This window comes from Bactrocera dorsalis, chromosome 5 (assembly GCF_023373825.1).
Source record: "Bactrocera dorsalis isolate Fly_Bdor chromosome 5, ASM2337382v1, whole genome shotgun sequence".
Classification (NCBI taxonomy): Eukaryota; Metazoa; Arthropoda; class Insecta; order Diptera; family Tephritidae; genus Bactrocera; species Bactrocera dorsalis.
This window is the reverse complement of record NC_064307.1, coordinates 12502208-12527888: the sequence shown is the minus strand read 5'-3', so window position 1 is coordinate 12527888 and position 25681 is coordinate 12502208. Positions and strand designations below refer to the sequence as shown.

At 38.4% G+C, this 25681-nt stretch overlaps 1 protein-coding gene across 1 annotated transcript in view; it reads right to left on the bottom strand.

The window, feature by feature from the left end:
* LOC105224490 (uncharacterized) overlaps nt 1-25389 on the bottom strand; it is a 49549-nt gene extending 24160 nt beyond the window's left edge. Inside the window, exons 1-6 of the mRNA XM_049458481.1 lie at nt 24746-25389; nt 21805-23111; nt 14668-15374; nt 11145-11301; nt 6905-7032; nt 2666-2833 (exon numbers count right to left, since the gene is read on the bottom strand). Of these exons, the coding sequence (XP_049314438.1) occupies nt 2666-2833; nt 6905-7032; nt 11145-11301; nt 14668-15374; nt 21805-23111; nt 24746-25169 (2891 nt within the window). The 5' untranslated portion in view covers nt 25170-25389. The remainder of the gene's footprint in view (nt 1-2665; nt 2834-6904; nt 7033-11144; nt 11302-14667; nt 15375-21804; nt 23112-24745) is intronic.
* Nucleotides 25390-25681: the final 292 nt, after the last annotated feature.

The window sequence follows — 25681 nt, the reverse complement described above, 5'->3', positions numbered from 1 at the left end:
TTTTGAACATGTGGAAAAGTGACCCCCAATTTTCGAATAACGTAATTATAGGTGACAGGCTGACTTTTTGTTTGATTCCTTGCCTGAAAAGGCCGATGAAGGATAAGCATTTTGAGACGACAGAGGGGATCCAAGCAGCTGAATGGCAGTGGAAGCAGAACACCAAGAGATGGTAAACACGATTCCCCAATCGGTGACGATGGAACGGACGTTTCATTGTGCGACCTTGAAGAAGTCCAAATAGCAATTACTTGTCTGAAAAACAACAAAGAAAGAGAGAATCCCTATCGTGTGACTTCTTCAATCTACTGATGGAGAAAATAGTTCGAGCTGCAGAGCTCAATCCAGCAGGTAAAATCTTCAATAATAGTCGTTGACCGCAACACCCCAGCCGCTAGTTCTGCTTTCTCCATACTTGATAAGGAAACGTAGCAAATGGGTCTGGTAGTGAACGAGGGCAAGACAAAATATCTCCTGTCATCAAATAAACAAACGTCACACTCACGACTTGGCTCCCACGTCACGGTTGACAGTCAAAACTTCGAAGTAGTAGATAATTTCGTCTATCTTGGAGCTAGTATTAACAGCAACAACAATATCAACCTTGAAATCCAATGCAGAATAACTTTTGCCAACAGGTGCTACTTCTGACTGAGTAGTCAATTGAAAAGTAAAGTCCTCTATCGACGAGAAAAGACCAAACTCTATAAGTCACTCAATTCTCCCGTCTTGCTATATGCTGCAGCATCTAATGAGTCGACGTTACGAGTTTTCGAGAGAAAGGTTCTGCGGAAGGTTTATGGTCCCTTGCCCGTTAGCAACGTCGAATACCGCAGTCGTTGGAACGGTGAGCTGTACGACGACATTGACATAGGTCAGCGAATTAATGGAAAACGGCTACGCCGGCTGGTCAAGTCGCCCGAATGGATGAAAACACACTGCCCCTGAGGGTATTCGGTGGAAAGACCAGGTGGAGAAGGATGTGGCTATGCCTGGAATCTTCAATTGGCGCCAAGAGCAAAAAGCAAGAAATACGGGAGCGCTGTTGTAAACTCGGCTTTAAGTGAGTAAGCGGTGTCTAGAGAAATAAAGAAGAAGAAGTGTCTACATCAGTGAAACAGATGGCGCCAAATCAGAGTCGCACAGGGAGATTTCGATTATATTCACTTCAAATCTACTTGGTGACGAGATTAACAAATGATCAAATCTAGAAGATTAGTGAGGAAATCTACTTAAGAGCCTAAATATTGTGATTAAGTGTCGATCGGAACGTGACACTATAATATAATATTACAGAATGCTTCGTACTTTTCTAGTCATTTTCTAATAGTTTCTCTCAAAACTCCTCAAAAACATAATTCATTGGAATCAAAAATGTCTGTTACAACCACTGGTGTTTTACAGATATTCTGTATTAAAGCAACAGAAATAGTAAGTCAATATTAGCCACCAGTGTACACTCATACTCAGCACTCAACTGTCAATGACTAACTAATACACATATAAATATTCATTGTTGTTATAAATAAAGGCAATAAACGAATGTCATTGTTCGGGGTTCAAGATATGTACATACATACATACATTGCCACACTGTGCGACTTTTTGTTGGCGATATTTTGTCCACAAGATTTATGCGTGTCAACCGCAAAGGCTAAACTTACAAACATTTATCTTGGCAATAATAATACCGAGGTACAACAAAAACCACAACCAGCAACAACAGCATTGCAAACAAAAGCAACAATTGGCGACAATACACAAATAACGGTAATGTAAAATGAATGGCAAAAAAGTTTAGTGTTAAACGGCGACGGGTCTCGTGTCAGTCGTGCTGATATCATTTTTCATGCCATTGACAGCTTACAATATGCGAAATTAAATAAACCGCAACAATAACACCAACAAGTGCGGCGAGAGCAACAAAGGTGACAGGTGAGCCAACAACAATAAAAGCATTAGGGAAATAAGCGAAGCAGGCGCACCACTTTCATACCGCACCACTTAATGCAATTCATGGTGGCGGCATGGCCTTCACGTCAAACGCGCTGCCGTCACTCAACTGCGCTGTACCGAAACGAATCGAACCGAGCCGAGCTGGGCCGCGCTTTCATGTGCAAAGCTTTCGACAAATTGCTTTTTAAAATTTGCTAAAGAACCACAAGCAATAAATGCAATAACAACTATTATTGTTGTGCTAAACATGACAAAAAAGCTGGAAAAAAGTCGGCAAACGTAAATAACAACAACAACAATAGCCAACACTCCAATCACGTTTAAGAGCTTTAGCGCGGCGCACCACGTGACTGTTGAGCGGTTGACCGCTTGTGCGCTCCCACTGCTAGGAATTAGTATAAGTCACTTTTTTCGTCTCACACCAGCAGCACCCATGCTGAATAACTGCGCGGCAACAACACTCAGAAAAAGCAACAGTACACAGAAAAAGCAACAACACACAGAAAAAGCAACAGCTCTGTGAATAACAACCATCGTCGACCACATCAAAAAAAACACTGTCTGCTTTGACTTCCCGACACCCACTGACTTTTTGTTACTTGGCCCGCTCTTTCTGCCATTTATCACTTTCGCTCAGCCAGCAATTTTTTCCGTTTATTTACCGGCTTGTTTGTATGTGTGTTTTGTGTGCTTTCCCCCGCTTGCTCACCTGGCCACCCACGTTCGTGTCGTGTAATCAATCACTTTGGCACGTTCGCTGCGAAAGAAAATCGGCGAGCCACCAATATCCGCTTGTTTGCGTACCAGCGCTCCTATCATGCCATCGAATTTGCCATTCTTCAGGTAGCCCCAGCTGGCAGTCTTCGACATCACGAAACTGCAAAAAAAATGTTTGACAGTAAGCAAAAAGTATGCATATTTAACAGTGTCTGTGCATATGTATGCATGAAAATTTTCAATTTTTTGTGTTAATTGAATTTTACATGATTAAATTTGTTCACAGCCTAAAACAAAAAACAACAAACAAATATGATTTATGTAACTTTTTCATAACCTCACTTTTTATAATAAAAAAATGTACTCATGATTTATTCTCTTTTGATTGTCTTATGAGTTTAAAATTGTGGTCTGATTATAGTTTAATACTAACTTCAATAGTAGAGAGGGAGAGTAGTAATGAGACTTTTATTTCAATATTGTGAATCTAGTTTAGTATTTATTATTCTATTACAACTTTGCTTCCGCCGTTTTTTGTAAATTTAAGGCTTTATTGTATAAAAACGGTTACAAAAATGTTACTAAAAATATTGGCCGTCGCTAGCTACTACTTTTGATCATCTTTCTGGCAGCATGCGTATTCCGTGACGAAAGAACTCTTCATCTTTCGAGTCGATCCAAGTATCATTCCAATTTTTGACTTCTTCATAAGAACTGAAGTGCTCGTTAGCTATACCGTGTGCCATCAAGTGGAATAAGTGGTAATCAGATGGAGCAATGTCTGGAGAATGCGGCGGGTGGGGTAAGATCTCCCATTTCTGCGTCACCAAATATTTTTTGACCACCTTTGCGACGTGAGGCCGAGCATTGTCATGCTGGAGAATTACTTTATCGTGTCTTTCCTCGTACTGTGGCCGTTTTTCTTTTAGCGCTCGGCTCAAACGCATAAATTGCGTTCGGTATCGATCTCCTGTGATGGTTTCACTTGCCTTTAGCAGCTCATAATATATCACCCCCAGGTGGTCCCACCAAACACAGAGCATGACCTTGGCGCCGTAAATGTTCGCTTTTGCCGTCGACGTGGAGGCATGTCTAGGCTTTCCCCATGACTTTCTTCGCTTAGGATTATCGTAGTGTACCCATTTTTCGTCCCCAGTTACAATGTGATATAAAAATCTCTTTCGGTTGTGATTTTGAAGCAGCTGTTCACATGCAAAAAAGCGCCGATCAACATCTCTTGGTTATAAGACGTAAGGAACCCAGTTTTCTTGTTTCGGAATCATCCCCATTGCTTTGAGGCGTTTTAATACGGTTGCTGTGTCACTTGTAACGATTCGGCCAATTCATCTTGGGTTTGAAACGCATCTTAGTCGAATAATGCTTCCAATTCAGCATCTTCGAAAATCTTCTCCCTTCCACCACCATGCCGGTCTTTGACTTCATAATCACCATTCTTAAAACGTTGAAACCATTCGCGACATGTTCTTTCACTTCGGACAGCCCCACCGTACGTATCCGAAAGCATTCGATGAGCCTCAGCCGCACTTTTCTTGGAATTAAAAAAAAGCAAAATTTCCCGCAAATGTCGACAATTCGGCTCAAAAAGTGGCATTTTCAGTTGAGAATAAGTTTGCGATGCAAACAGATCTCTACAAGTATTTTGTTAGGTTAATGTTGACACAAATGTCCAAGATCGATATAAAACGATTTAATCGACCAGTGCTTGGCCCTAGAGACATCTGTTAGATAACGGCGGAATCAAACTTGTAGACCTAATAGTTTATAAATTTATATTGATTTTAGAGCAATTCTAAAGGCAAGACTCCCTGTTTCTGTTTCGTTGTTCATTAATTAGAGACATGTTAACCAATTCTTCTTTTTGGCCGTCAACAGCCCTTACGCGATTGTAGCCGGGTTTACAACAAAGTGCCAGTCGTTCTTTCTTTTTGTTGTTTTGCGCCCATTGGAGATTCCAAGTGTAGCCAGGTTCTTCTCCACCTGGTCTTTCCAGCGGAGTGGATGTCTTACTCGTCTGCTGCTACCCCGGAGGGTACTTCGTCGAAAACTCTCAAAGCTGGAGTGTTCTCATCCATTCGGAGAATGACCTGTCGCTCATTGGAGATGTTTAAATCTTCTGCTATCTCTCTAATGTACTGTTCCTCGAACTTTTTCAATATAACCGTCATTAACAGGGGGAGAGTAACTCACACGAAATAATTTTACGTTGAATTCAGAACCTTAACCGCATGCTTTATGCCATTCAAGTGCTTGTATTTATGGTAAAGTAGACTGCTCAGAACAAAATTTCAAACAAACTCGTTAACCATTTTTTTATGGTAAAATACCGCGTTGTAAAAAAACAGCTGCCAAACACCTACTAATTGACATATGAAGATCAAATTTCTCATGAATATAAAAAAGGTTGTACCAAACTGGAAAAATTGTACCGATTTGATCAGCTTATAATATAAAATGACTGCCGCAGAACGTCTCTTTGAACAGTTGGTACAATGTGTTCGATTTCCTACTTACTAAAGCTTATTCCAATCGAACTCAGATAATTATTAAATAATTTATTTCGAAATTTGGATTTTATAATAAAATGCTTTCATAGAAAAAACTTACAATGTCTAATTGAATCGATTATTGATCATTCGAGCTAATTTTGTTCTAATTTCCATATCTAAATTCAAATATAACCCAATCACATATGCAATAAGTATATAATATATAATATAGTATAAGTATGTCTATGTATTGCGAGTATATAATACATTTGAAAATGAAAACTCGTGTTGCAAAACATTTTCCTTTCATTTTCTCTTCCCTCCTACTACTCAACACTGGGGAAATCTTAATTTACACATGACTATCGACAAATTGTTGGCAACAGCAAAAGAGTTGTATCTAAGCTCGCCGCTTATGTGTGTGTGAGTGGCTGTCAAAAAAAAGTGAAAGAGGAATAAATAAGTGTTTAGTTCCGAAAGTGACGAAGCATGTCAGAGTAATTCGTACATACTTTGCCATTTTCAATTTGTTGCCACACCCACTTTAATCAGCGCCACACACAATCAATCAAAACACTCAGGAATAAGGGGGGGAAGGGAAATTCAAATAGGGAACTATTGTAACTTATATAAAGGGTGATTTTTTAAGAGCTTGATAACTTTTTTTAAAAAAAAAACGCATAAAATTTGCAAAATCTCATCGGTTCTTTATTTGAAACGTTAGATTGGTTCATGACATTTACTTTTTGAAGATAATTTCATTTAAATGTTGACCGCGGCTGCGTCTTAGGTGGTCCATTCGGAAAGTCCAATTTTGGGCAACTTTTTCGAGCATTTCGGCCGGAATAGCCCGAATTTCTTCGGAAAATGTTGTCTTCCAAAGCTGGAATAGTTGCTGGCTTATTTCTGTAGACTTTAGACTTGACGTAGCCCCACAAAAAATAGTCTAAAGGCGTTAAATCGCATGATCTTGGTGGCCAACTTACGGGTCCATTTCTTGAGATGAATTGTTGTCCGAAGTTTTCCCTCAAAATGGCCATAGAATCGCGAGCTGTGTGGCATGTAGCGCCATCTTGTTGAAACCACATGTCAACCAAGTTCAGTTCTTCCATTTTTGGCAACAAAAAGTTTGTTAGCATCGAACGATAGCGATCGCCATTCACCGTAACGTTGCGTCCAACAGCATCTTTGAAAAAATACGGTCCAATGATTCCACCAGCGTACAAACCACACCAAACAGTGCATTTTTCGGGATGCATGGGCAGTTCTTGAACGGCTTCTGGTTGCTCTTCACCCCAAATGCGGCAATTTTGCTTATTTACGTAGCCATTCAACCAGAAATGAGCCTCATCGCTGAACAAAATTAAAGCGCGAAACACATTTCGAACCGAACACTGATTTTGGTAATAAAATTCAATGATTTGCAAGCGTTGCTCGTTAGTAGTAAGTAAGCATACTGAGCATCTTTCTCTTTGACACCATGTCTGAAATCCCACGTGATCTGTCAAATACTAATGCATGAAAATCCTAACCTCAAAAAAATCACCCGTTACATATATGCATATATTTATAAAGCACTCTCTTAGATATGTCGATGAAAATGAGAAATCTTTGAATGAGGTAAAAATAAAAAATAAAAAAAAATCTCTTCTGAAAAGTTGCTTTTTTCATTGCAACACACAAACGGCAAAAGTATCGAGGAAAAAATGCATTGCGTAACGAACCTGAAATTGAACAAGTCCCTTACGTTCGAGAGTAGTGCGAAATTGAAGCGATTCATTGAATCCAGATGCGTGTCGTAGTGTGCGGTTAGATAATGCTCCAGAGTATCCGTGTGATTTTTGTTCGTTACCTGCAAAATAAATACACAGAGAATGGTGAAATTGCTAAAATTCGGCAGCAACAATAACAGCAACATCAATAAGTATGTTTAGAGAATATGGTAAAGTAAGTCATTTTGAAAGTATATTTCCATTAGTAACTTAGGAAAAAAGTTAAGACGAGCTGAAAACAGCTGAAAATGAGTAACGTCTTGGGAATAATCATTCAGCGTGACAGAAAAACGCACTTCTTTTGGTAAAAATACTTGGAACTTCTACATTTTCATAAATAAAGGAGTACATACTCTCTCTAAAACAGCGAAGAGTGTACAGAGTAATATATGAAAAAGGTGTGTTCGTGTAATTGCGAAGTGTTTAGAGTGTCCCGAGGGTATTATTTTGTATAATTGCACACTTAAGGCTAAAAAGGTTAATAAATTTCTCATATAGACGTGTCAATGTACGAGATATAGTTCTAAATATCTGTTCTAAAAGCTCCATTTTTAAGAATTAAGAGCGTAGAGATGGGAAGCTCACCTTTTTTTATTAAAAATAAATTTTAGTTTTAATTTTTTGTGGAAAATGTTCAAACTTCTCATTACATTGACTAAATTACATTTGAATCATATTATAGTTTCCTTAGTGGTCACATTACACATTTGCAGCCCAAATGTTGGCAACGGTTATTTAGTTACTAAAATCATTGCCTACAATTAGGAGTGGGTATGTGATAACAAATCTTACATACTCAATCAAATTTTAGTACCTTAGGTCCTTTTAGTGCTGCCAATCTCTCTAGCTAACTGGAATAATATGTCGTTACCCAGAAAAACTTGTCGAAAAAGCTAAGACAAGAAGGTTATTTAGAATTTTAAAATGTATAGTAAATTCTCCGGTGTCAGAAAAATTAAGAAAAATAATGTAAGCTTAGCGAAATATTTTTAGGTTAAGTTAGGTTAGGTCATTGCTTTGGTACTCAGGGCAAAGATAGCGCTGGATCTCACTTGAGCTGTGAGCGTTGTTTTTAGTTAAAAACTCCTTAAATTGGATTACCAAATTCTCATAAATTTGTTAAGCCATTTAACAAGAATCTGTGTCTAGGTGTATGATTTTTCAATCTAACTCTGGTAAAAGTTAGACAGTAAAAGAAATAGTACCAAGATTATTCGATCTAGTCTTCTTCCATTCAGCTTTGGTAAAAAGCGTTCGACAATATACCGGTAAGTCTTTTCGTATTTCTACTGAAATTTGAACATATTTTTTTATATTTATATATTGAACCTTAATGAACGAAATATGTACCATTTTGGTTGACTACTTTTTGCCAATTTTCAGCTAGAGACATTATTCCATCAGTATAAAAATTTTGTGATTTCTCGGCGAAAAACTGCGAGTAATTTTCACAGGCTTCTCTTGAAGCCAACTTTACTCCACTAAGGGAGTTCTGCATTGTCTGAAACAAATGGTAGTCCGCTGGTGCAAGGTCAAGACTATATGATGCATCAAAACTTCCCACGCATGCTCTCCTAGTTTTTGCCAAGTCATCAAAGATGTGTGTGGTCTAGCGATGCCCTGATGGAAAACGAAACCCTTTCTGTTGATCAGTTCTGACCGTTTTTTTTTTCGATTGCTTGTTTCAATCTCATCAGTTGTTGTCAGTAAAATGAAAAATCAAACCTTCGATCCGGCTGGAGCAGCTCATAGTGGATGATTCCTTTCCATCAAACACTCAGCATAACCTTTCGAGGCGTCAATTCTGGCTTTGCCACCATTTGTTGAGCTTCATCACGCAGAAACCAAAATCTTTTTCGCACATTATTGTCGCATTTGATCTACTTTTCGTCTCCAGTTGCCATTCGCTTTAAGAAATGGTTCGATTTTATTTCGTTTCAGCAAAGAATCGCAGATGTTAATTTGCCCCTTAAATTTTTCACACACAATTCATGTGGTACCCAAACATCGAGCTTCTTTTTGAACCCAGCCTTTTTTAAAATGATTCAAAGCCGTTTGATGAGGAATCTTAAGTTTCTTAGCGATGTCATGGCTGCTTATGTGACGGTCTTGGTCAATGTTTTTCACGATTTAATTGACTTTTTCAAAGATAGGTCAACCAAAGCGAGGTGCATCTTTCACATCGAAATTTCTAGAACGAAAGCTAACGAACCTTTTTCCCTTTTTTATACAAAAATTTCTAAATATATTGCCTCATCTTTCCAACTCTATATGGCATGACTCAATATGAGTGGTAGCACTGGAGATATACGACTGCAACGACATCTATTGAAAAAACACGAAAAGACTTTTTCGACTATCCAATATTTAACAGCACCGCGTGTGAGATTATTGGACAGAGTTAGTAGTTCAAGGAACATATTACGGTTCACTCTGACTCAGAAGACTCTCTCAGCCGCACAAGTGCTGGTTGTTGACCGGCGCTTACAGCTCACTTATACGTCTATTTATATTTATTGTATTCCAAGAACAAGTGCCTTCTCTGTACAACTTTAGTGGCCGAGCCGATGAGATTTCAAATCTTCATCAGAGAAAAAACACAGTACACCATAATGACTCTAGTATTGTTACTCACTGATTTCCGTTGAAAAATATTTTATTACTATAAAAAAAAAAAAATATTTTCAATGCTTTAAAAAATCAATACTGTTCATATTACTTGCTACCTGGTCGGTCTCAGCTGACAATTTGCTAAATTTTTTTTTTTTAAATTACACATCTTGTTGTTTGGCTGTACAAAAATGACACAAACTCTAATTTCACACACACACATAAATACAAATAAATGCACATACATAAGCTGTGCATATGTATGTGTGAGCGCTTGAAAGGTCTTTGCCGCAGGACAATGCAAAGCACAGGAGATAAACGCACTTCCACTTGGGAAATCAAAGGACATTGTGACACCAAACAAACAAGGACCAGCACCGTGCTATGGCCCACATGTGCACACTCCCTATAAACATATACATATATGTATGAATGTTTGTATGTAAATAGTGTCAAGTTAGCAGAGGCTTAGCTGTAAGCAAATATGAGTTCCATGCTCTTTTTCTCGCATTTCCATTCTAATCACACAATCACATCGCCCTCTGTCGCAATCAACTAAGCGTTTTCAAATTTGCGCTGCTCAACTTTTATTTGTTTGCTTGTTTGTTTATTTGCTATTGTTCAATAGTTTACTTCTTTACATGACTCTTTTTTTTTTACAGCACGGCACTTCGGTTTATTCCGGTTCCACACTGTTTGCGCTCTTTATTCCCATTAAGTAACACATCTTCACTAAATTTTTGCCCTGCAGGCATTATTGCGTAAGTGTGAACGGGAGAATATGTGAATTTGTATATCTATAATCGGTAACTATCATAGAATATATTACTTTGTTTATAGTTTAAGACTAGTCGCACTTCTTTGAGTGTAAAAATAATGAAATTATCTATAAATGGAAAGAAAGTGGACAGAAGAGGCAGGCAGTCAATTGTGGATCATCTGAATAGTTCAAATATGTCTTAAGTCTAAGTTTTATTATTCCCAACATAAATAGAAAAGAGCTGAGAACATTCTTCCATCAATTTACAGAGCATTGTCTTCTCTCCTTATTTGTCTGCAAATCCTTAACTCTTCAACTCTCGGTATCTATCCTATCCCGCACGTTTAATGTTACGAGGTAGGCAGTCTGGTTTCTCTCAGCTGTGACACGGCACTCCTCATCGTACCAGCTGTTCTTTTGCAGAGAACAGGAATGAAGTCGAGTAGAAAATCGTTCTGTTGTCAAATCGTAGTCATTAACACGTTTGCAGGGATCGTCATCAAAAGGGAGGTCTCTCATCCGAGGCTGCTTTCTTCTTTTCATTAGTAGGGTTTATTACGAGGCGGGTCCCTAATCCGAAAATGGTATCTAAACATAATCAAAACCGCATTACAATTTTCTAAGGGAATTCTTACTTCTTCGAGTAAGTTAAAAATGTGTATAACTAATCGCGTACTAGTGATTTTCCGAACAGTCCAAATGTTATGCAAAATTCTGTTTTGTCCACTATGTCTTTGAATTCTATACCCCCAGGGTACTCATATGTATGTATGTATATAATTTTTATTTGTTGTATTATTTGCCATTGAGCACACCACTTACCACAATCAAGCAACGGATGCGTGCCATCTTCATGTCCATTCGCCTCGTAATTGTGGTCGATCTACGATACCAGAGGGCAATTTGTAGACCATCATCGAGTGCGAAATATCCAATTTCCGAAATGTTCAATTGGCCGCCATATTGTAGTCCTGGATTCCTATTGTGGTCAACAAAGAAACAGCAAATAATATACTTACACATACATGCATATGCGAGTAAACACATACTATATACATATACACTATTGTACTACATATGCACATACTATATATCCAACATTTACACATTTGTATGTATGTGTGTGTGTGCGACTAAGCGAATGGGCAAACAAATATTAGATTTGCTGTCGATTTTACGCTCGTTTTGTATTTGCGGCTAGTTTATCCGTAGATTTCCGTATTATTATTTTCTCTCCCGCCTTTTTCCTCTTTCTGTGCGTGTGTGCATGGTCCCTTTTTGGTAGCAATATGTACGTACGTGTATCTACGTACGCTGACACATTTGTGCCCTTTTTGGTAAACATTTTGTGTACCGTTGAAGTTCATTTGATTTTCTTATTTACTCTGAGGGACACAATTGTCCAGTAACGGTATTAGAAAATTACTTCCGTGAAAAAAATAACTCGGTTTCATTGGCTACAAGTAAAATTCGAGAATTTGTGAAATAAAACAGGGGTACGGGGGTTTTGTTGCCCTATATATATATATATATATATATATATAATAAGAAAGATTTTCGACGGCCAGCACCAAAATTTTCCTAGCCTCACTTTCCAGAACAGCGCTATGACAAAAACTGTATTTCTCATGCATCGCCAGATTTTAGGGCCAATAAATAAACCAGGTTTCAACGTCTCAATATTAAGCTTTGGAAATTTTCTTTTTTTTTTTATTAAAAAAATATTTTTCCTAAATTAATCACTTATGAAATTCCTGAGTTCATTTTATGAAAACAACTTTGAGCTAGATGTTTCACCCTCCTTTTCACTTCTACCCATAGATTGTTCCGATTTCTGTCGGAAGTTTGATAGGCGTATTGACTTATGTCGTCGATATAGTTAGGAGGAGGTTCCGCTTCAAGCAGATGACTGCAAGGATGATTTCTACGAAAAACCTTAGCAAAACTGTTTGAAGAGGAGTTCATTATGGTCCTTAACTGGGAGCATGCGGGCCTCACTGTGCAGATGTTCGATACTAGATATTAAAAATCATCCCTTAATAGTCCAGAGTGAAGAGTTCTTTCATGACTAAAGCTTACTCGTCCACGTTTCACTGCATCCAGGCGACCATATTGGTGCAGCATATTTAAGGACCGGCCGGCCGATTGCCTTGTATGTTGCTGACAATATTTCTTTCTTAAGTGCTGCCGGTCAGCAAATTGAAGATTTTAATACGGCTCTATACTTTGACAATAATCGCGGTCCTGGTGGAGTGAAGAAGCACAGGCTGTCGAGTGTTACACCTAAAACCTTAAGATTATTGACAGTCGGAATCTTAAAGCCATCGACTACAATATTAAGATCAAGTCTGTACTGATTCGTCCAGTTCCAGTTCCAGTTTGTGAATATGGGAATGTAGATTTAGTGAGGGAGAGGGCAGCGAGCAAGCGGAAAATTCCCCAGACAGTTGATTTCACGTTACAATCTGCACCAAGCTCGGTCGCAATGCCGCTACGCCATCCGAATGGCCAACAAAGGACCCCTACGATACATATGAGCTCAATCAGGCATCATGACTTCCATTCTGATCGTTAGCGCCCTCTCCCCAATTCTCATCCCGCTCCGATCCTCGTCCGAGAACCACTCAGCAACTGCTGGTTCCTCGTGCAGTCTATTCCGTGTGTCCATGCTTAAGGAGTCTGCCAAGCAATACCCAACAATGGAGTCGCCAACCAACACCACAGTTCGACAACCGCCCATGAGACTACACAGTTGCAGAAACCCCCACCTAAGTGCCTTTCTCTCACCCCAAGATCACCCACGGAGACTTGCGACAAACTCAAATATTACAATTCAATAATTTAAAGAAATAAAAATAAAGAAATTTAGAATCGACGACTAATAGTCAGAGATCTTACGAGCATTGTTGGAATATTGGAGGGATTACTGAAAGTCACTTTGAAAGATCGTTTGGGCCTATGAAAAGTGAAAGCACGGTTGGTTTCAAAATCAATTTTTTCGAAAAACAACGTCGCGTTAACGTCTGTAAAACAATGCTTTCCGGCTGGTCAGGATGTCATGAAAGTTATTATTATGGCGATGAGACTTGGATCTAGGCTCACGATCCAGCAAAAGAGCTCAATCGGCCGAATATTGTGGCAAAAGTGAGCCGCCGGCGAAAAAACCACGTGAAGGCAGATCAAAAATCAAGGTTGTGTTGACAGTTTTCTTCAATTATCGAGGTGTGGGGCACTCCGAATTTCTTGTGACCGCCCAAATCGTCAACAAGGAATACTATTTGCGTGTTATGCGTCGTTTGCGTGAACCCATTCGTTAAATAGAGACCAAAAATATGGGCCGACAACACTTGGTTTTTGCACCAGGATAATGCCAGGATATGTGAAGGCATACTGCATTGATGCTTCGTAAGTTTTTCGACAAATTTTCAACCGATATCCTGCCGCAATTACCGTTTTCGCTTGATTTAGCTCTATCATACTTCTGGTTATTCTTTAAATACAAACGAACACTCCGGGGAAACCGTTTTGAACCAATTGAAGACAACAAAAGTTATTCGCTACACGCGTTGAAGGATATTCCGGAAATTAGGAACTCTTTCGAGAATTTGAAAAAAGCGTTGGCACAAGTATATTGGTGCCAAGAGGGACGACATAGATTTTAAAGAATAAATGAAGAATTTTAAAATTATGAACAAAATGTTGCTGTTTTTTACTCAAAATAGTATTTATATATTTCTCATAATCATCTCATTTCTAGACCAACGACAAAAATTCACTAACTTTGATGATAACAACAAGATATTTTAAACGCTCCCTTGCATTTTTAAACTACAATTATTTAAAAAACAAGATATAAAAGAACACTACCACATCAAATTCAAGGCCTTCCTTGCTATACGCCGGCATTACCCATTATTGTCAAAAAGCAAACTTTGGCAACGCGTAAAAAATTTCAATCAGCAAATTGAAAAACTTTCGCTTAACAACACGCACACATACACACACACACATTGCACATTTCACGTAGAAGTTCACAAAAGATTATTGTCATCGGGAAGAATACAAAACGCGCACGCAAACGGCAAACTGCTGCGCTGTAACGGCACATATGTTGCCAATACTCAATAAGAGCACGGCAGCATACGACTACACACACACGCAAACTCACATATTCAACTTAAATCTCTTCTATGGGTGTATGTGTGTGTGTGTGTTTATCTTCCGCAAGCAGGCATATCCTTTTTAATGAGTATATCTTACGACGTCGCCGTGCATGCCGCACGCCAACAGAAAAACAACAACAACTCAAATAATACGCGTATAAAAAGCATAAAATGAAACTTACCAAACATCGTAGAGCCGGTAGTAATCCTTCCTTTGAAGTGTATTATTAGTAGCGCTTTCACTGTCAGACGTGCCGCAGCCGCGGCCAGAAAGCACACCATCATCTCCACGACCATCAGCATCTCCATCACCATCAGCCACACCGCCGCCCGCACATTTTTTGTTATCGTCGGTTGCAGCGCCGTCACGTATACGCCGTGTGTGCCGCTTTGCCAATATTAACTCAGTATTTATGTTGATGTTGATTTTTTCCAGATACTTTTCAATAATCTCCATGGTGTTCTCATTATTGGCAGTCACCGGCGTCGCTGTAAGAGTAGCTTTTGGGCGCGGCGACGCAATCGAAGTACTCCAAGTGGCAACTGTTGATGTCGCTGTCGCTGTCAGCTGCTTCTGCTTCTGCTCCACCTCCTCCGCATTCAACTGCTTGTTCCTTTGCAGCTGCTGCGTTTGAGTTTGTTCGAAAAACTTATTGGTAAGGTTGCTGGCCTTGTTGTTGTCGTTGTTGCTGCTCTTATTGTTGTCGTCGTCGTCGACTGTCTCATTATTCTGTTGTGCGCTGGTTCGCTTGCAATTCTTATTATTGCTGTTGTTGTTGTCGCTGTGAACGTTGTCAGCGTTGTCATCGATGTCAGCATTCCGATTAAATGTATAATCCTCAATCAACAGCCAATGATAGGTTGCATTGAACAATGCTTTGCTCGATGCCTTGGCATTCGTACGTTCAGCCACGTACATGTGTGTGTGTATACACGTAGGAGTTGTTTGACGTAACAATGTAGCGTTCATTTGTATGTAAGTGGAAGTGAGAAAGTGAAAAAGTTAGTCCAACGTTTCAAATGGGATTTTGAATATTTATTTTACGGTACTCTCCCATACTCGCCTTTGTGCATTGTTGAAGTACCGTTAATAGCAAAGCTTGTCAAGATGCGTTGTCGAGTGAAAATTTAAGAAATTTCAAAAAAAAACTTAATAAAATTGATTTCTTTGCTAGCAAATATCGATAGAAGTGAGTCATTAGCTTAGAAAAGTGTAAGTTGTCTGCTCTCTGCGCACTTTCCTGCTGCTTATACCCTGAACAGGATGTATTCAATTTATTTTGCAGTTTCTAACAACCAAAAGAAAACGTGGAAGAGTCTTTGAAGTGTCAGCGTAACGAGCTGCGTCAATTGAGCCAAGTCCATCTGCCTGTCCGTTGATCAGTATATACGCGAACTAACCCTTAGCTCTTGAGATATTGATCTAAAATTTTGCACACACTCTTTTCTCTCAAAGAAGATACTCATTTGTTCGAACCACTGATATCGAACTACTTTTTCATATAGCTGCCATACAAATTGAACGATCGGAATTAAGTCCTTGTATGGGAAACTTTTTCTATTGACATGATATCTTCACTAAATTTAGTACAAAGTATTACCTGAAACAACGGTACATTATGTGAAAAATTTTTCCAGATTGGACTTTTATAGCGTATAGCTGCCATACAAACTGAACGATCGGAATTAAGTCCTTGTATGGAAAACTTTTTCTATTGACAAGGTATCTTCACGAAATTTGGCACAAAGTATTATCGAAAACAACGGTATAATATGTGAAAAACTTTTCAAGATCGGACTCTTATAACATATAGCTGTCATACAAACTGAACGATCTGAATTAAGCCTTTGTATAGAAAACTTTTTTATTTCATGAGATATCTTCACTAAATTTGGTACAAAGTATTATTTAAAACAACGGTACTATATGTGAAAAAATTTTCGACATCGGACTCGTATAACATATAGCTGTCATATAAACTATTTGATCAACATCACGTTAGAAGGAATCTTTTGCATTTATACAAGGGTGTTAGGGTATTATTTTCGCTTTTAGTTTTTTTATTATTATCTCCATTTACTTCTGTTTACTGTTATTCACAAAAGCATGTTAAATACAAAAAAAAAATATCAAAATCTGTACAAAAACATCTTTACCCTAACAAACTGCAGCAGTCGCTTGTAAGTATTCCTCGCTGATTCATTTACTTTCATGCGCTGCGAGCGCTCTTTTTCCCATCTTTCTGGTCTTTTTTCTCGCAAAACATCAATAAGCATGGATAATTGCATAGATTTGCTTGTAAGTCGTGATTTCGCTTTTGCTCTTGTTAGCGCTGATTCAACGCTCCTTAGCAGCCAAACAGCCATTGGCGTTTGATGTATCATGGTCAAAGCTTGATTTGCATTTTTTATAGAACAACTTTATTGGCTACTCCTTTTTTCAGTTTATACATAACTTTCTGATTTGATACACTACAGTTCTAAGTACAAGCTAATGCTTATTTCGATTTCAGCGGAAAAATGATAGCTTTGGAGATCAAATTTTTTCAGTGGAAAGTATTTCTGAGTAGAAAATATTTATTTCCACTTTCGTAACTAAATTCTTTTCTAGGTTATACGGAGAAGAACGGATAATGTTCTATATATATTCTTCCAAAAATCTGTCACACAACTTTGGCTTCTAATTGAAAGCAAAAGCTTTAAAAGCTACATACCGACTTTATGCATTCATTTATTCAAGAAATCGAAACAGGAATTTTAAGGGTAGTTTTAGGTAGTCAGTCACCCACATTATTTTTGCTTAGAATGAATAAAATGGAGAAAAAACTCGTCCGAAATCCCATATTCCCTGGCTTAACCCTTGCAATTTGGAAAAAAATCAAATGTTTGGTTATAACCGAACTTAGCTCGTTCTTATTTGTTTTTTCCCGGTTTATTTAACGCAAATAATTTCGCAAATCTCACATTCACATTCAACAATGAATTTCAATTCACCAAAAGTAAAATGCGTTCCCACAATTAAAAATGGCGCTTCAATTGAAAATAAAGCCACAATTGATGCGGCTCTAATTTTCAAATATCCGGCAGCTTTTCCATTCACAAGCAACAAATTTAATAAATTTATATGTATGTATTTGCGAATTTTAATGCTAATTGAATTGAATAGCTAATGTGTGGCGGCTTACAATCAATTTAAACTAAAAGCTCAAACCGTATAATTACACCTAACATCGAATTGTAAAGGCACACCGACACACACACACACACACATAAACATGCGGGCGCATTTATATTTAGTGCGGCGATGAATTTTTGAATAGTCGACATTGCAAATGTGCGGAGTAATAAGCATTAACAGTTACAAAATAACGGGTGATTTTTTTGAGGTTAGGATTTTCATGCATTAGTATTTGACAGATCACTTGGGATTTCAGACATGGTGTCAAAGAGAAAGATGCTCAGTATGCTTTGACATTTCATCATGAATAGACTTACTAACGAGCAACGCTTGCAAATCATTGAATTTTATTACCAAAATCAGTGTTCGGTTCGAAATGTGTTTTATCGACAAATTTTGTTCAGCGATGAGGCTCATTTCTGGTTGAATGGCTACGTAAATAAGCAAAATTGCCGCATTTGGGGTGAAGAGCAACCAGAAGCCGTTCAAGAACTGCCCATGCATCCCGAAAAATGCACTGTTTGGTGTGGTTTGTACGCTGGTGGAATCATTGGACCGTATTTTTTCAAGATGCTGTTGGACGCAACGTTACGGTGAATGGCGATCGCTATCGTTCGATGCTAACAAACTTTTTGTTGCCAAAAATGGAAGAACTGAACTTGGTTGACATGTGGTTTCAACAAGATGGCGCTACATGCCACACAGCTCGCGATTCTATGGCCATTTTGAGGGAAAACTTCGGACAACAATTCATCTCAAGAAATGGACCCGTAAGTTGGCCACCAAGATCATGCGATTTAACGCCTTTAGACTATTTTTTGTGGGGCTACGTCAAGTCTAAAGTCTACAGAAATAAGCCAGCAACTATTCCAGCTTTGGAAGACAACATTTCCGAAGAAATTCGGGCTATTCCGGCCGAAATGCTCGAAAAAGTTGCCCAAAATTGGACTTTCCGAATGGACCACCTAAGACGCAGCCGCGGTCAACATTTAAATGAAATTATCTTCAAAAAGTAAATGTCATGAACCAATCTAACGTTTCAAATAAAGAACCGATGAGATTTTGCAAATTTTATGCGTTTTTTTTTTTTTTAAAAGTTATCAAGCTCTTAAAAAATCACCCTATAGCAACAAATCGACGGCAAATCGAACACAAAGTGCATAACAAACATAAATGGAACTGCCGAATGGCCGATTTTGCACACGCAAACACACACACATGCGCGTGCTCATTAGTTGCGATTCCTGCAGCGCGCTTTCAGTATAGAACCGCAAACGAATTTCCGAAAAAACAGTTGAATGGCCCGCAGTTAAACTGTATTTAGTTGTAACTATATCTGAGCAAATATCGATATTCAAACACATTTGGCGGCAATCGCATGGCGTGGCAAGCGGCAGACGGACAAAGCCTCAATAAATGTGCACATTTGAGCATGTGTGGGTGAAATGCATACGCTATTGATACTATACGTTACTATAATAATAATAATTTTAATGCAAAAACTCAATTTAGCTATGCCGTTATAATCCGTTTGATGCAGCTGTTTTCAAGTGTAACTGGATGTTATTTTCCATTTCAAGGTTTTTATTTTAAATAATTTTATTAGCTAAGGATATTTATAATTTATATTCTCAACACATTTCACATACCACTTTTCTCAGACACCAACAAAGAAATTTTAAAACTAAAACTCAAATAAGAAAATTTGGTAGTGCAAAAAAATAATAATTTTAAGCTTCAAACTTCGCGAATTTAATAATCTAGTTAAACTAAAACTATAAATGAAAAATTTCCATTGCAACGAGATCATTTATGTTTAATTTTTTTAAATGATTTTTGAAGACTTAAGTTTTGGAACGTAAGGACGGTAGAAACTAAGTTTTTTATAAATTAAGTAAAAAAAAATAATCTCAAAATTTAACACAAATATTAATTCACATTTTGTAGGGCCAGTAGGCCAGCAAAAATGCATTTTTCACAAAATTTTTTGGTTGACTTTCATATTATTCAATCCCTTTCATAAATGGCATAAAGTATGCAAAAAGCTGCTGCATCCAAAGCTCTCTCTTTCTAATATCTCTACCTACAATTAGCATCTTCTATAGTTTCTATCAAATACGTCATATGTATGTGAACCAGGGCGTATACGTAACATTTGAATTCATACGATAGTCTTAGCCCTCATTTTTATCTATTTTAGGCCTAAAAATACACTACTATCACTAAAACACAGTCTGTAATTTTTATTCACATAACTCAAATATTGGCCGATATATCCAGCATAAAGTCGCCTGGAAGTTCAAAAATATTTCTATTAGGTATATGGAGACTCGGGGAAGTATTGAGCCGATTCAGCCAATTTTTGATTACCAGAGGAACTATCGTCAGTATAGTCTTAGTCTAAATTTGAGTTGTATATCCTATACATTAACAGATATTTTCGGTCAAAAGTCAACTGCAGGTACAGGGGTCCTCATGGATAGAATTTTCATCAACAAATAACTGATGAATTGCAATAAAACTGATCCATTTCTGAGCGGATGGTTATTTATCACTTAAGACAACGTCAACCGAAAGCCCCGTCAAAGTAAGTCTGCGCAAGCCATGAACAAGACAGGATTAACGGGCAGGAAGAGTTTGCTATGTGCCTGGGGAAATTGCGAGGGAATCAGCTGCTATGAACTTTCATATAAAGAACAACTTAATTCAGACCTGCACTGTAAACTGTCTGTAGAAAGCAATGACTCAAAAGTGGCCAATAGGAAACTAATTACGTCCCATCAAGACAACGCCAGGCCACATAGATCGGCTATGACTAGTCAGAACCACCAGGGACTCCTTCGGAAAGTTGATATGCGTTCACTTATAAAGTGAATCAGAGACCAAGTGACTACCGCCTGTTCCTGTCAAATCTTAATGATTTTGCTTTCACAAGTTTACTTCTCCAGATTTTTTCCCGATTTCTTTTTACTATAACAAATATTTGGCTATATAAAACACTTTTAATTAGATAGTTTATTATACGCAGACAAAATGATCAAAAATATATATACAAGGTCTGTCACAAAAGAAACAGAACTTTTTAAATATAACTTAAGGTCGTGAGGACCTCTGTGATGATCAAAAGTCACCGAAAAAAAGTCGTCTTCAGAAGAAGAATTAAGACAATGCTGATTTGTTTTTACAATTCCGAGGGTCTTGTACACCGAGAGTTCGTCCCGCCTGGCCAAACGATTGTTGCTGTGTTTTACCTTGGTATTAATGTTATGAAGCGTCTTTTGTCACGCATTCGCCGTGCTCGACCACAATACTGTGAGGCTGGGTCCTGGCGGCTGTTGCACGATAATGCGCCGTGTCATCGGTCGACGCTTCTCACTGATTTTTTGACAAAAAAGTCCATATTAACCATTAATCACTCACCTGATCTGGCACCCTGTGATTTTTACCTATTTGGAAAACTTAATTTGCCCATGAAAGGACACTGGTTTCAGAACATTTCAGCTATCCAAAAGGCGACGACCGATATTCTCAAGAGCATTCCGAAAAATGACCTTAAACACTCATTTGAAATGCTAATTGACCGGGCTAAACGCTATATCGAAGCACAGGGAAAGTACTTTGAATAAAAAATATAACATTTGAAAAATATTAATTTTTTGCTTTTTTTTTAACAGTCCTGCGACAGACCTTGTAATTCTTTTAAAAATTACGTGGCAAAGCCAAAATTTGACATCGTAATATATAGCAAAAATCGAAATCCCCAATCATTTGTAATTCAATAACTAAGTTAAAAAGATACTAATATTTCTTATTAGGAAAAATCAAATTATAACTATTTTCAGGCGAAAAAAGTTTATAAAATATCTGAAAATAATTTGTATTTAATCCTTAAAGAGTTTCTTAAACTGAAATTCATACAATATTACACAAATACAAGTATTAAAACTTTGCAGCAAACATTACATTTGAAGCATGAGAATCATAGATTCTGAGCACTACACTGCGTATACGCAACCGCATTTAAAAATTCGCTATTCAACCGGGTACACATGGCTTAAAAATACACACCACTCTCTCTCTCTTACCTAACGCATACCTCTCGGCCAGATGACACTTTACCATTTTTCCACATGCGACTTACCATTTCGAGCAGCCGACGACTCGCTGCACCGCATGCCAAATTCAGCGCCACCACCTGACGGCTGCCATCGTCGCGCAACACTTGTGCCAGCCAATTTGCATTCGTGTACGCATTGCGTGCGCCGGCACTACCTGCTGCTGATCGACCATAACCGCCACCAGCGGCAAATCCACCGCCAAATGTGCGTTGCACATTCCAATTGTAGCGTTGGTTGTTGTTTTTGCTATTCTTGTTATTGGCAGCGGTTGGACGTTTATTGATTAATTGATCGATATGTACAACTTTAATTAAAATGTCCCGTGGTGCGGCGGTGGGGATGGTGGCATTAGCGGTGGAGGCTTCACTGGTAGCGCGGCGATTGGCACGGTTGCTTCCTTTTCCGCTCTGCGTCACATTTCCGTTATTCAGCACCGCAGTGGTCGAACGTTTGCCGCGCGTATTTCCGTTGCCACGCACTGTCCGGGCATTTGTTTCGACAGCTTTAGATAAGGCTGCTGTGCGCGCTGTTGTTGCTGTTATTGCTTTTGTTGCGCTCGGTGCATTTGCAGGCGCACTTTTGCGCTTTGTTGTCACCTTGTCAGCGCTGGCTTTTTTCGCCTTTGCTGCGCCGCCATCTGACCTCATTTCGTCCGCTGCCTTGCTGCCGCCGTACATGCGCTGCAACATCGCCAGCGTCTGCATATTTAAGTATGTCATTTGTTCGCCGAAAGTGTGGCCGGGCGCGGGGCTCAACCAGCGGCAGGTGAAGTACGTGACACGCGGTATGTGCTTGTATTTAATTGCAAATTCATAAATTAACTGCTGCTGCAACGTGGCTGTCACATCCACCGGTGGTTCGCAAGCGTTCGTCTGCGTTTCGCGCGCATCCCCCTTCCCCTCGCCTGAGTTTTCTGCAAAGTTTTGTTGGTCGCCAGTTTGTGGTGTGGCTGCTGCTGCCTCTTCTGTGGCGCTTTCTACATGTGCTGCTGCAAATAACGATGCTGTTGGTGTTGTTGTGGCTGCTATAATTTTTCTGTCAACAACCTTTGGTCGCTTGGCATTTTCATTTCCATTATTTTTCACATTTTCGTACTCATTAATTTCGACGCTGTTATTCATAGTTGTTGCCACGCTGTTGCTATCATACATTGGTGTTGTTGTTGTTGTTGCGTCAGTATGTATTTCAATTGTTTGTTGGGTCATCATGCGTTTTGTATCGGCCGCACCTGTCATTACCGCGTCCAACGTTGTGAACTCATACCCGGCTGTAGCATTTAGCTCTGCTGACTCACCTTCGGCCGCTTTCGCTGCATCTCGTTTGAATAACACTGTACAACAAAGATACAAAATTACACTTTTTGCCGAAAAAATAAAAAAAAATATAGAAAATAAATTCGGTGATTAATATTAAAGAAATTTGAGACGATTTTGTTTTGTAACACTCTCGTGTTCATGACAACTTTCATTCGAAATTTTGGTAAGTTTCGTAAGATAGGGTAAGATTTTGGGAAAAAAGACTTAGTATCGGAACTTTTCTATTCGTTGAAGGAACGGTTTTATAACTTCTTTAACGAAAATCTATCGAAGAAAACATGAAAACGTTATTCAAAGGATATAAAAAATTGAGTTTCTACAAAATTTGCTTCCGAATACAATAATACAAAATCTCATAACGTTAGAACTACATGTGTATACCTCGAGGAAAACTTAGAACAATCAAGACCTGACAATCCCGAAAGGTTGTAACTAAAAAAAATTGTGTCTCGACAAAAATTTAGAAATAATCCTTTGAACCATTTGGAAAAATTTTCAAATATTTCGAGACTAGTGCAGGCAATCCCGAAATACCGAAAAAATCCCGAAAGGTTGAAACCAAAAACAAATTGTGGCTCGACTAAAAGTTAGAAAGACCCTTTTGAACCATTTTAAAAAAGTTAAAATATTGCGGGTTTAGTGCAGGCAATCACGAAATATCGGAAAGATCCCGAAAAATTAAAACCAAAAAAAATGTATCTAAACGAAAAGTCGTAAAATACGCTTTGAACCTTCTGAAAGAAATTTAAATATTTCGGGATTAGTACAGGCAGTCCCGAAATATCAGAATAATCCCGAAATGTGTATTCTTACAATACGTTTTGTAAACATGTGCCAAAATGAAGTACTTGATTAAGTTTAAAAGAAAATGATAAATATAATAATTTATTTTACTTTAAAAATACACAATGTAAAAATATACAGAAATTTGAAATCAATATTTTACAGTCAAATATTTCGGGATCAGCACATATGTACATATAGTCACGAAATATTAATAACCTCTATGTGGATAGCTTGAGAAATCTAATATACAAAATTTCACCCTGCATATAGACAATCAAAATGGGTGCATTTGTACATACATACATACATATGTACACAAGTATTACGAACATTCGGAAACAAATTTTCGGATCACCCTAAATGATCCCTATAATACTTATTTATACAGCAAATCATTCAATTTTGGTTTCCTTTAAATTTCCGCACTTCGGGATTTAGAAAAGAAGATTTCGGGATCCCGAACTTTTTTCGGGATCAGACCACATAGTACACTTGAAATAGCTAGGGAAGCTGGCAGAGCAGAGCTTAGCATATTATTTGTTTTTCAGAGTGTTTGATTGAAATTTATAATACAGAAGCCTTTTGCTCATACGGATAAATTAGTTTCAAGTAAAAGTAAAAAATTAGTGCTTGTATGGACAACTTTTTTATTTGACGAGATATCTTCACAAAATTCGGCGAAAATTGAAGCCGAAAGAAACTCTGCAATCTTCGAACAAATCGTTTAGATCGAGCCTACACTATATATACTGTAGTATATGTATACCTCTCTAAATCAAGAAAAAGGTAATACAAGTAAGAAGGATATTCTATATCATTATCGCCCCTTTTAACTTTGCATTGATTGCACTCGATTGCTCACCTTGCTCCACACGGCGTTCAGCAGCCACATCGGCCGGCACAATGCCATCCAGCACCTCATCCCAGCTGCTGACAATCGCTTCAACATCCTCATTGTCGTCTACAACATTAATCTCCAGCTGCTCGTGCAAATTACTCTTGTTGTTGTAGTTATTATACACAGCTTGATTGCTATGGCGTGCCGCGGCAACACACTCACGCCTGCACCATATTGTTGTCCATATTAAAATTAACAATGCCATTTTTATTTTGTTATTAAAACATTCCGACGTGCGTGTCGGCACACACCGCCAGCGCCGCGGCACCCGCTCAGTAGGCGCTGTCCTTTGCATATTTGGCATGGCCATTTTCACTGCATTCTTATGCGCTGCCTCCGCTTGTGTTTTTTGTTTTCGCGTTTGCTTTTGCTCTTTTATAAATTTCATAAATTATGCCGTTGCATAAATAAATTCCACAATGCCACAAATTAAACAGCAAGGAAATAAAAAAAAACACAAAAAACGCAAAGAACTTTATTATTAAAAAATATATAAATACTATATGTGTACGCGTGTGTGTGTGTGTTGTTTTTTTGCACAAAATTTTCTTGCAACTTTTTTATGGCACAAGCCACAAGCGCGCGTCTGTTCGTGCAACTTCACTTACTTGACTGCCACAATTTGCTTGGCGGCTTTATGCGCACTTTTATAGCGGAAATATTGTGGTCGCCATAAGTGGCTCATCATGCAACAACAAAAACAACAACTGCGAGTACTTCCCCTCCACTGCCGGCGCGTCAAGAGCGACCATTTAATGTTTTTCAAGCAGCTTTCCGAAAGGCAATTAATGCGTTTGGGCGAATTACCAGCGGAAAATTGCCACAACGAGCAGCAAACGGCGCTCGCAAGTTGCACAAATGCGCTTATGGTCGCATATACTTTATAAGTGTACGTGTATG